Source organism: Antedon mediterranea, chromosome 5, assembly GCF_964355755.1.
Source record: "Antedon mediterranea chromosome 5, ecAntMedi1.1, whole genome shotgun sequence".
In the NCBI taxonomy this organism is placed as follows: domain Eukaryota; kingdom Metazoa; phylum Echinodermata; class Crinoidea; order Comatulida; family Antedonidae; genus Antedon; species Antedon mediterranea.
Genome location: NC_092674.1, coordinates 4,349,864 through 4,363,247, shown reverse-complemented (window position 1 = coordinate 4,363,247; position 13,384 = coordinate 4,349,864). Strand labels below are relative to the sequence as shown.

Sequence of the window (13,384 nt, the reverse complement as noted above, 5' to 3'; positions counted from 1 at the left end):
TAAATTTTAGGGGGCGGGGCTAAAACCTGTTTAGCCCCGCCTAAATCTGCGCCTGTCTATATATTTTAATATTTTATTTTGTTTTAATTAAGGTTTTATTTCATATCGATAGAGTGTGCATAATCTGTTTCCTCAATAAATTAGTTTCATCTAGATGTTTTTTTTTCTCAAGTTCTTTTTGAAAGTGTTGTAATTTTAGTCTAACTAATTCCTCATGGATTTAATATATTATAATTCCTTTTTTGTTATGAATTCTTGAGTGGTATCCAGGTTTCTTTGTTATTGTTAAGGCACTGGTTGGTCCATTCTCAGTACTTGAGTCATTTTAACCACAAAGTAATTACTGAACAGAGGTGTCTACCATAGTTAAAAGGCCTGAGTCACAAGCTTTACAGCTATTCTCTCTTTTGTTTGGACCTCTCTGCATGCTCCATTGGACTGGAACTGTGAATAAGAGTTTCAGAAGCTATGAGTTATTGGTAGTTGTAAGTTGGGTGTTCACTTGTTAAGATTATTACGCTTGGAGACTTGTCTGGTTTTGTGTTATTTGTTTAAAAACTGAAAGGTATGTTTTGTAGTTTGTTATTAATAATTCCTTTATTTTTTTTCTTTTTATTGATTATTAACTGTGTTATTGTTTTTTAGGATTGTATAGGAAAGATATAAAAACAAACATAAATTTTATACTAAGCAACAAGTTTGATTATTATTAATGTTAAATCATAGTCATCATAGATAGAATGAACTTTGACATGAGCTTTGATATTTACACATGTACTCACTACCATGTATTCATTTTCACGCAAATCTTGATTTAACTAATTCTTTAAATTCATATATTGGGCACTAGTTCAACGAATCCTAAAAAATGAAACTGAAATTCTTGCTTATTTGTAAAAAAAACTGTGTTAAAAAAAAACTATTGTTTCAATATTTATACTACACTCCGTAATTGTCAACTCCGAAGTGAACACCCCTTGAAAATAAATGGAACAGTCAGTTACTAGTGACGTTTGACATTGTAACCATACATAATACTAATCTATAGATTATATTTCATAAATCATAATTCATATTAAATACCAAGTTTGAGAGGTTTAGAAAATAAAACTGTTTCACTGAATAGTACAATAACAACAAACTTTCAAGTATTACGTACAGTAATTGTTGTAACATATCAATTTCTTCTGTCCTTGATGTTTAAGTACAATGTCACTTTGCAGTTATAATCATCTTATTTCTTCTAGATTTTACTTTACTTATTTCTCCATGTTTAAAGTAAAATCTAGAAGAGGAAATAAAGAATGTACGGCTTTGGTATTTAGAATTACTGTAGTTTTAAACTACTGTATGAGGCAACCATGTGCAGGTTTCTACTGTCCATTCTTGTATTGTACATGAGGCCGAAGGGTTTAGTTTGTATGAGGCAACCATGTCCAGGTTTCTACTGTCCATTCTTGTATTGTACAGGAGGCCGAAGGGTTTAGTTTGTATGAGGCAACCATGTGCAGGTTTCTACTGTCCATTCTTGTATTGTACAGGAGGCCGAAGGGTTTAGTTTGTATGAGGCAACCATGTGCAGGTTTCTACTGTCCATTCTTGTATTGTACAGGAGGCCGAAGGGTTTAGTTTGTATGAGGCAACCATGTGCAGGTTTCTACTGTCCATTCTTGTATTGTACAGGAGGCCGAAGGGTTTAGTTTGTATGAGGCAACCATGTGCAGGTTTCTACTGTCCATTCTTGTATTGTACATGAGGCCGAAGGGTTTAGTTTGTATGAGGCAACCATGTGCAGGTTTCTACTGTCCATTCTTGTATTGTACAGGAGGCCGAAGGGTTTAGTTTGTATGAGGCAACCATGTCCAGGTTTCTACTGTCCATTCTTGTATTGTACAGGAGGCCGAAGGGTTTAGTTTGTATGAGGCAACCATGTCCAGGTTTCTACTGTCCATTCTTGTATTGTACAGGAGGCCGAAGGGTTTAGTTTGTATGAGGCAACCATGTCCAGGTTTCTACTGTCCATTCTTGTATTGTACAGGAGGCCGAAGGGTTTAGTTTGTATGAGGCAACCATGTCCAGGTTTCTACTGTCCATTCTTGTATTGTACAGGAGGCCGAAGGGTTTAGTTTGTATGAGGCAACCATGTCCAGGTTTCTACTGTCCATTCTTGTATTGTACAGGAGGCCGAAGGGTTTAGTTTGTATGAGGCAACCATGTGCAGGTTTCTACTGTCCATTCTTGTATTGTACAGGAGGCCGAAGGGTTTAGTTTGTATGAGGCAACCATGTCCAGGTTTCTACTGTCCATTCTTGTATTGTACAGGAGGCCGAAGGGTTTAGTTTGTATGAGGCAACCATGTCCAGGTTTCTACTGTCCATTCTTGTATTGTACACGAGGCCGGAGGGTTTAGTTTGTATGAGGCAACCATGTGCAGGTTTCTACTGTCCATTCTTGTATTGTACAGGAGGCCGAAGGGTTTAGTTTGTATGAGGCAACCATGTCCAGGTTTCTACTGTCCATTCTTGTATTGTACAGGAGGCCGAAGGGTTTAGTTTGTTTTATTGTCCAGAAGTAAATTAGTGAGAAAAAAAATAATGGAAAAAAACATAAAACACAAATCGCTTTGGTACAGTTACTATAGAGACATCAGGCCTGTTTTATAGATACGCTATCTAAAGCCCTGTCTACACTATAAAACTTTATGTAACAAGAAAATGTGATGTGCCAATATATGGACACGTTGACATCATATCACTACCATATTTGGGTACATCATACTTTTTTTGACAAGTTTGATAGTGTAGATGGAGCTTAAATAAAATAGTGTATCTTTTAGAAGAGTATTGTGTTATCCTAGGCTACTGATTCTTCAGCCCTTGTCATTATGTAGACAGTGTGATACGAAAGGGTGTTGTATGTGCTGCTGCACCTGAGCACAGTTCATTCTAGTTAGGTCCAAGACACAGGTTCAGTGCCACACATTTACATTCCAAAATCCAAACCTAATAACAAGTAGATATAGGTAAAGCTATACATTATGTAAATAGATGTAAAGTGTTTATTAATCCACTGATGTCATTAACTTCACATTACACCTATTACAGATTTAATTCATTCTGATCCATGATAATCCTCAATTAGGCCACTTAAATCATTCATAATCCCTCTATAATCTCCCTTAATCTATATGATTTTATATTTTTGTATTTTGCCAGTTTTCAAATCACATTTCTGTTTTTTAAATGGACAATAAAGTATATATGACTATGACTATGACTATATATTCTCAGTAAACATGAAGTTAGTTTATGGTTTTTAGAATGCTTTCAGACACATTTTTCCTTCTCGAAACTAAGGTTTTTTTCTTCAGAATTTAAATTTTTTGCAAGCTTGATAAAAATAGTTTGTGAAAGGTTATACTGATTTGCTTACAATGAGAATAATTTACAATAGCATATCAAGAGAATTGCAAAAACATAGAATTCTACTGTAGATTTAGATAGAAGTCTAAATAAGCAACAAGCATGTCACATTGAAGAAGACAGGTTTATGCATGTAACATACAGTATATGGTACAAAACAATATAAGAAGACGCGTTGACTTTTTTGCACATGTGAACATGTTTTATTTTATTTTATTTTTTATTTTATTCAATTAAAACCAACAGCGATAAATACCGCCACTAACAGGTTTGAAACATAAAACAATACAACATCAAAAACGGTGTATTTAGCACCCTGCTTTTATGATCTATAAGCTATAAAGCTCTCTCTACAATATATATGTTATGTGACTAAATATGTGATATGCCCATATGTGGACATGATGATGTCATATCACTACCATATTTGAGCATGTCACACTTCATTTGTCAAACTAGTTTTTGATATTGTAGACAGAGCTTAAGTGTTCTCACCTTATTAACATGTGTCATCTTTTCTTTTGCAGACTTGATATTCCTGCAGGGTTTTGATGTCATATTCAAAGTAGCTCTCATTATCCTAGGAAGTCACGAGGAACTGATCTTGCAGTGCGATGGCTTTGAAGCAATCATTGAATTCCTAAAGGATACCCTTCCATCTCTTGGTATTGTGCAGATGGAAAAAGTCATCAATAAGGTATGCACACTTACTGGCTAAACCCAAAAATAAAAGAAAAATATATAATATCTAGTTAATTGTACATAAATCAATTATTTGTAACAGAAATCAAGACGAAAAAAAACATAATTTTCCCTTAATATGGTCAAATACAAAATTCTGCCATAAAAACCAGGAAGACTTTAGTTACTGTAGTTAGTTAACCTAATGTAATAACATGTCTGGTGACTCCCTAGAAGGTGAAAAAAGATTGTGGATATGCGGTGGATAATTTTTGCTATAGCATGAAAATAAAAATTTGAAGGTGAATAAAAATACCAGAAATGTAAAATTCAAGTTATATTACCTATATTTAGTCATCTGATAACATTTTTTTTCCACACCGTTTATTTTTCATAGATTTTTAAAATGCTTCTCTTTTTACGAAATTTGTGTACAAACGAATAGAGATTTTACCATGTAATTTGAACTGATAAGAGCGAGCTTATTTTCAACAAGCTCGTGTAACACAAATAAAATACCCAAAATTTTAAAACATAGGGGAAACTATAGATTGATAATTATTGGAATGTATGATCAATAGAAATTTTTTGCCCGCACCTGGCCTTTAAGGAGTCCCAGAGCATAAGAAGCACCAATGAAACGACTCTGTGTTGGAGAGCCTTATAGAAATGCTAAATCAGGGGTCTTTTCCCATATAGGTTTTGGAATTATCTTATTCACTTCAATTGTTTTCTTTTATTTTTGTTTTATTTTATTTATTTTTTTCACTATTCATTTAAAAATAAGAATTACACATACAACTGGTTTTTCACAAACAGCAAATTAGCAGGAAAAATGTCAATGTACTGTAATTGGATTTTACGTATGTGAGGTTTTACATACGTCCATTGGTCCCATTCTGTACATTCTAATGTGTCCTTTCTTGCAGGCATTCGAATTGGATATATCTAAGGAGTTGCATGCTTATGAAGTGGAGTACCACGTTATTCAAGACGAAATGGTGAACACTCCGCATTCAGGTGATCAGCTAGCTACGTTAGAGTCGGCTAATCTGAAGCTGAAAAGACAGAACATGGAGTTAATAGAACAGCTGCAATCAGCAAGGAATGCAAGACACAGCCAAGAAGCAACTGTACAACACCTACAGGTATGAAACATCTGAAGGCTCTGTTCACACTATCAAACTAGTTTGACAAAAAAGTGTGATATGACATCATTGTGTCCATATGGGCACATCATATTTTTTTTGTCACATAGTTGATAGTGTAGACAGAGCTTTAGAAACAAGTTAGATTGTATTCATATGGGGAAGTTGGGACAGGGAAGTTTTGATGGATTCCAGTTCCAGACGACAACCGAAAACACATTAATGCATAGTCTCTTTTTGTGCAAATCAAAGCTCCTTAGTTGAATGATGTTTTTTTGTAACTTGAAAAGGTTACTTTATTATTATTTTGTATTACTTTGTAATGTAACCAAGTTAAGTAATGTATACTGTTTTATGAAATATAGAAAATAAAATAATAAAAAAAAAAAAAAATGTTTTTTGCATCCAATACAAATACAGAATACAGAAGATATTCATAAATTTTATTTTATTTTAAAATTTAAATTTTATTTTACCCAACAATTTCTTTTATAGGCATCAGAAAATAAGCTGAGATCCGAGAAAAGGACACTTGAATTAGAACGAGAAGCGTTGCTAAGCACAATTAAGAAGCTGCAGTCTCTTATTCCGGAAAATGTGCTCCAAGATGCCGGAATCAACTTCTCTTTCCCTTCAAAAAATATGAAGAGCATTGTAACGAATAAAAATAAGGAAAAGAGTATGAACTCAGTTGACGATCTTGAAATGGATCTATCAATTGTGACGCCAATTAAGAGGACTGGTCCACGCCCAAGGGTGTCGAGCAGCGGCAGCTCTGGGAGTGAACTCAGCTCCAGTACGTATAGTGAGGACTCTGCAGCAATGAATGGATCCCAAGAGCACTGATATTTAAGAGAAAGACCGACTCTAAAATTTGGTGTTTCTGAAGGATTTAGTTCCAAAGGATTTAGTTCCAAAGTAACAGTTCCAGTTCAGTGAGCAAAGGCATTTCAGTTTTCTTTAGAAATCAGATAATTGATTGATTAATACTTTGTTTATTACGTTGTTGATCTTGGTGCAAACTTCATGGTTGATGAAATCCTCAAGATATATGAGTGCATTGATAGTGATACCAGACATGTTGTGGTTTTGTGCTATTCTATTCTACAATAAATGGTGGTTACTGAGTGATTCTATTCTACTGAAATTGTGGTTTAACAATGCTGTAAGATGTGTCTCCCCATACCTACACATAGAGATAACAGAAACATATCAATCATTGATGCTGTACCTTGCAGTGAATATTGCATTGTGGTTTTGCTACTACAGTATTCCACAGTAAATGGTGGTTAACATGTGGTTCTATATGACACAGCATAGAGATATATCAGTTCATTGACCTGGCAATACATATTATGGTTCTTTACTTCATTTCTATGCAGCATAGAGATACAAGGATGATACATCAGTTCATTGATACTGGATATTACCTTGTAGTTTTGTGCTACAGTATTGCACAGTAAATGGTGGTTACTGAGTGGTTCTATACTACATTTAGACACTGCAAGATGATTCTGGACATATCTACACAGCCTAGAGATAGCTCACACAGGGATGATATATCAGTTCATTGATATCAGGTATTACATTGTTGTTTTCTACTACAATATTCACAGTAAATGGTGGTTACTGAGTGGTTCTATGTGTGCACACTGCAAAAAGTTTCTGGACATATCTACATAACATGAAGATACATTACCATAAGAATTGCATACATCATTCCGGTGCTATATGTAGCACAGTGAAACATGGTTTCCAGCTACACAATGGTATCACTGCATAGAATATCTTACTGTATATTATGCTACAGTACATTCCTATCGATGTAACTGTAGCACAATGAAACATGGTTTCCTGCTACACAATGGTATCATTGCATAGAATATCTTACTGTATATTATGCTACAGTACATTCCTATCGATGTAAATGTAGCACAATGAAACATGGTTTCCAGCTACACAATGGTATCACTGCATAGAATATCTTACTGTATATTATGCTACAGTACATTCCTATCGATGTAACTGTAGCACAATGAAACATGGTTTCCAGCTACACAATGGTATCACTGCATAGAATAACTTGCTGTACATTATGCTACATGCCATTAATATGTTACTGTAACTGTAGCACCATGAAATATGGTTTTATGCTACAGAATGGGACCAATACTGTATCCAAAGCTGGTGCTACTATCTTATATCAATGTATATCTAGCATAGTTTTGAATATACAAAGGTCACATAAGGTCATACAAAGGTCACATGCTTATATTTCTACACAAAAAAAATTGACCAAATTTTGAATTTACCAAACTAGTGTACAAAGTGTTGTAGCTTCCATTTAGACATGCCTTGAGTAGATATGTAAGGCTACTAGTATTTCCAAACAGTTTTGTAAATAAAAATGTACAGTTTAGTACTACTGACAGTAGTAGTCAGAATAATCAAACGTGCTTAAGTTTAAACAAAAAATCTAAGAAATATGTTTTTGTTTTTGTTTCTTAAGTCTTAAATTACGAAGTCCATTCCATATTCAGTTTTTCAATTATTTTTACTTTGGTTATTGACAGCCTTGGTGCACACAGCACACGCACAGTTATGTATGACACATAAATTACTATATTATTATTGAGGCTGATGTATAGGCATATTTGGGGCATCTGTACATGTAATATTAAAGATGCATTGTCCCCCAAAAACATGAAAAATGAAGACTAATAAAATCAAACTTTAAATAGGCTATTTTGCAGTTTTAATAAAGTTATTCACTTCTATACAAAAAAATTACAATTAATATTTCACTTATAAGGGGGACAATGTATCTTTAACCATTGTTTCAACCAACATGATAGCTACCCAAAGATCTCCATCACTGTTAACAATCTCTTTCTTGCCTGGTTATACAGTATAATGTATGTATTTCGTATTCAAGTAAAAGTGTATAAAAACCATATATAAATGTAAAATAAAATAGATCGTTGAGTATAAAAGATATTTTAGGTAAATTATAAAATGTATTAAATTATGAATGAAATATGTGAGATTAAAAATCGTTCATTTCAGAAACTTTTGTTTTGTTAAAAGGTAAATATATTATTGTTCACAAGGATGCTATGTGTTAGACTTGAGGAAGAGGGAAGACTATGACAAGATAGTTACCTAGATATAAAATGTGAAAATAAAATGATGTTTTCCAAAAGTGTGCTAGGTTGCTGTATAAGCGTTAGTTGCCAGCCAACTTACACAGACGAGCGGTAATGGTAAGCAGAAAACCGCATAGATTGTTCCACGTAAAATTTGTATCTATCCTCAGCGAAACCATCCGTCTGCTCTGAGTTGTGTGTAAATGGTCATAAGGAATAACATATTTTTATTACCGCTCGTCTAAATTGGCCTTAAGTGAGGTTTAAGAGCTTTGGACGGTGAGTAGGAAACACAGGCTGTTGTGCGTCTCTCGCCCGCTAAAGACAAATTGGCAACGTGAGCTTACTATAAAGTACTGTACAGCGTCAAGAACCGAAAAATGTATATACATGCACTTTTGTAGATATAGATGATGTGTTTAGAATTGTAAAACTTGACAAACACGCGTGTTATTAGCCTAAGAATGCAATGTATATTTTAACCTACTGATATATAGGCAAATACCCTTTGATCTAATGTATGTACAGTATAACAAAAGGGATGCCAATTTAATTATTAATTAATAATTTATTTGATTAGTAGAGGTGCTAAAATCTGAAAAATAAAAAAGCAATACTGAATTCTGTATCGTTGTTGAGCAGAATGTTTTAGGTTGAAACAACAAAGTTAATTTTTTTTTAGAAAGATTTCGATGAATATAGAAGTACTCTATTTAGATATTTTAAGATGCAATATAATGTGGACAAAATAGACTTAAAATTCACTATTTGAATTTGATACATAGGGACCATGTTAAAATCATCCTACTGCGTTTACTGCAGTAACTACATGTTGTTTAATTTTAAACTGGTTTATGCAATTATTTACCAATCATATTTTGGATAATCATACGCATTGTTTAATGCAGTGACTTCCTAAAGCTCTGTCTACACTACAAACTAGTTTGACAAAAAAATTGTGACGTACCCAAACATGGTAGTGATATGCACAAATATGGTAGTGATATGACATCACCATTTCCATATATGGGCACATCATATGTTTTTTGTCACATAAAGTTTGATTATGTGTAGACAGAGCTTAACAAATGACTAAAATCATATATTAACTGCAGTAGAATATTTTGGAATAAGCTGATTCAACACACAGTGTATGATAATAATTACAACTAATGGACAGTCGAGTACTCACTCAAACCAATGGACGGTCGAGTACTTACTCAAACCAATAGACAGTCGAGTACTCACTCAAACCAATGGACAGTCGAATACTCACTCAAACCAATGGACAGTCGAGTACTCGCTCAAACCAATGGACAGTCGAGTACTCACTCAAACCAATGGACAGTCGAGTACTCACTCAAACCAATGGACAGTCGAGTACTCACTCAAACCAATGGAAAGTCGAGTACTCACTCAATCCAATGGACAGTCGAGTACTCGCTCAAACGAATGGACAGTCGAGTACTCGCTCAAACCAATGGACAGTCGAGTACTCACTCAAACTGAGGACTTACTGCATAGTATATGGTATTTAGTCATGTACACTAATATTGACTAACAGTTTACATTTTGTACACTACATGTATTCTCGTATTAAGTGTATCAATAAAATGACAATACTGTATTTTTATTAGATTATTATTTTAAATAAAGCTCTGTCCACACTATCAAACTTTATTTGACAAAAACATATGATGTGCCCATATATGGACATACTACCATATTACTTGGGCATATCACTACCATATGTGAGCACTATTTTAGACAACATAGTTATGGGGTCATTACAATACTCCAGTTTATTTTGATGGTAAATTTTCTAAACAAAAAAAGTTCAACCCTTTTTTTATTTTTTTACGTAACTGGTATCACTATAATACATCAACATTCACATGAAACTGATTTTTGAATCCCTGTACTATAGTAGGCCTCCAGGGATTTAAAAAATTTTTTTCGAAAAATGGCCAAATTCCGACCTTTTTATTTTTCGATATAACTGTTTACTATAGCATAATTGACATGCGCAGAACCTATTATTCGACTCTGCACATGTTTATTATGCTATAGTAGCCATTTATGTCTAAAAATAATTTTCAACCATTTTATTTTGTGACATAACTTGTTACTATAGCATAATTGACATGCGCAGAACCCATTATTCGACTCTGCAAATGTTTATTATGCTATAGTAACAATTTATGTCTAAAAATAATTTTCGACCATTTTATTTTTTGACTTAACTGGTTACTATAGCATAATTGACATGCGCAGAACCTATTATTCGACTCTGCACATGTTTATTATGCTATAGTAGCCATTTATGTCTAAAAATAATTTTCAACCATATTATTTTGTGACATAACTGGTTACTATATAGCATAATTGACATGCGCAGAACCCATTTTCAACTCTGCGCATGTTTATTATGCTATAGGGATTTTTTTCAAAAATGGCCATATTTTTTTCAAATATAACTGTTTACTATAGCATAATTGACATGCGCAGAACCTATTATTCGACTCTGCAAATGTTTATTATGCTATAGTAACAATTTATGTCTAAAAATAATTTTCGACCATTTTATTTTTTGACATAACTGGTTACTATAGCATAATTGACATGCGCAGAACCCATCATTCGACTCTGCGCATGTTTATTATGCTATAGTAACCATTTATGTCCAAAAATAAAAGGGTCGAAAATTTAACTGTACTATAGTACAGGGATTTTTTCCAAAAATGGCAAAATTTCGACCTTTTTATTTTTCGATATAACTGTTTACTATAGCATAATTGACATGTGCAGAACCTATTATTCGACTCTGCACATGTTTATTATGTTATAGTAGCCATTTATGTCTAAAAATAATTTTCAACCATTTTATTTTGTGACATAACTTGTTACTATAGCATAATTGACATTCGCAGAACCCATTATTCGACTCTGCAAATGTTTATTATGCTATAGTAACAATTTATGTCTAAAAATAATTTTCGACCATTTATGTATAAAAATAAAAGGGTCGAAAATTGGTCATTTTTCGAAAATTTCCCTGTACTATAGTAGTACAGGGATTTTTTTCAAAAATGGCCAAATTCCGACCTTTTTATTTTTCGATATAACTGTTTACTATAGCATAATTGACATGCGCAGAACCTATTATTCGACTCTGCACATGTTTATTATGCTATAGTAGCCATTTATGTCTAAAAATAATTTTCAACCATATTATTTTGTGACATAACTGGTTACTATATAGCATAATTGACATGCGCAGAACCCATTTTCAACTCTGCGCATGTTTATTATGCTATTGTGTAACCATTTATGTCTAAAAATAAAAGGGTCGAAAATTGGTCATTTTTCGAAAATTTTCCTGTACTATAGTACAGGGATTTTTTTCAAAAATGGCAAAATTTCGACCTTTTTATTTTTCGATATAACTGTTTACTATAGCATAATTGACATGCGCAGAACCTATCATTCGACTCTGCACATGTTTATTATGTTATAGTAGCCATTTATGTCTAAAAATAATTTTCAACCATTTTATTTTGTGACATAACTTGTTACTATAGCATAATTGACATGCGCAGAACCCATTATTCGACTCTGCAAATGTTTATTATGCTATAGTAACAATTTATGTCTAAAAATAATTTTTGACCATTTTATTTTTTGACATAACTGGGGACTATAGCATAATTGACATGCGCAGAACCCATCATTAGACTCTGCGCATGTTTATTATGCTATAGTAGCCATTTATGTCTAAAAATAAAAGGGTCGAAAATTTGTCATTTTTCGAAAATTTTCCTGTACTATAGTACAGGGATTTTTTCCAAAATGGCCAAATTTCGACCTTTTTATTTTTCGATATAACTGTTTACTATAGCATAATTGACATGCGCAGAACCTATTATTCGACTCTGCACATGTTTATTATGCTATAGTAGCCATTTATGTCTAAAAATAATTTTCGACCATTTATTTCTAAAAATAAAAGGGTCGAAAATTGGTCATTTTTCGAAAATTTAACTGTACTATAGTACAGGGATTTTTTTCCAAAAATGGCCAAATTTCGACCTTTTTATTTTTCGATATAACTGTTTACTATAGCATAATTGACATGCGCAGAACCTATTATTCGACTCTGCACATGTTTATTATGCTATAGTAGCCATTTTATGTCTAAAAATAATTTTCAACCATTTTATTTTGTGACACAACTGGTTACTATAGCATAATTGACATGCGCAGAACCCATTATTCGACTCTGCGCATGTTTATTATGCTATAGTAACCATTTATGTCTGAAAATAAAAGTGTCGAAAATTGGTCATTTTTCGAAAATTTAACTGTACTATAGTACAGGGATTTTTTTCCAAAAATGGCAAAATTTCGACCTTTTTATTTTTCGATATAACTGTTTACTATAGCATAATTGACATGCGCAGAACCTATTATTCGACTCTGCACATGTTTATTATGTTATAGTAGCCATTTATGTCTAAAAATAATTTTCAACCATTTTATTTTGTGACACAACTGGTTACTATAGCATAATTGACATGCGCAGAACCCATTATTCGACTCTGCGCATGTTTATTATGCTATAGTAACCATTTATGTCTAAAAATAAAAGTGTCGAAAATTGGTCATTTTTTGAAAATTTCCCTTTTTTTTTTTTTTTGCGTTGCGTCCTAGCTTTAGTGATTTGATCATCACTACAGTATGGGTCATTCAAACTGCCAATCGCTTGTTGCGTTGCTAGTGGGAACCAAGCTTAAATGAGTTCTTTTGTTTATGATGTGATATGATGATATTGATTGACCGAGTTTTAATAAGAGGATTAAAGTTTTCAAAAATGATATGTATAGGAAATAGAACTTCCTCAGCAGTGATATCCAATAAATAAAATACAATAACAAATATTAATTATTGGTTTATGTACAATTTGTAGTAGTGCATTTTGATTGGTGGA

The 13,384-nt window shown here is 33.0% G+C and overlaps 1 protein-coding gene across 3 annotated transcripts in view; it reads left to right on the top strand.

Moving 5' to 3' along the window:
- Positions 1 to 8,345, top strand: part of LOC140049606 (TBC1 domain family member 1-like) — a 53,471-nt gene extending 45,126 nt beyond the window's left edge. For all 3 annotated transcript variants that reach the window (XM_072094535.1, XM_072094536.1, XM_072094534.1), the window contains 3 exons: positions 3,950 to 4,119; positions 5,033 to 5,251; positions 5,747 to 8,345. In XM_072094535.1, coding sequence (XP_071950636.1) covers positions 3,950 to 4,119; positions 5,033 to 5,251; positions 5,747 to 6,097 — 740 coding nt within the window. In that variant the 3' untranslated portion in view covers positions 6,098 to 8,345. The remainder of the gene's footprint in view (positions 1 to 3,949; positions 4,120 to 5,032; positions 5,252 to 5,746) is intronic.
- Positions 8,346 to 13,384: the final 5,039 nt, after the last annotated feature.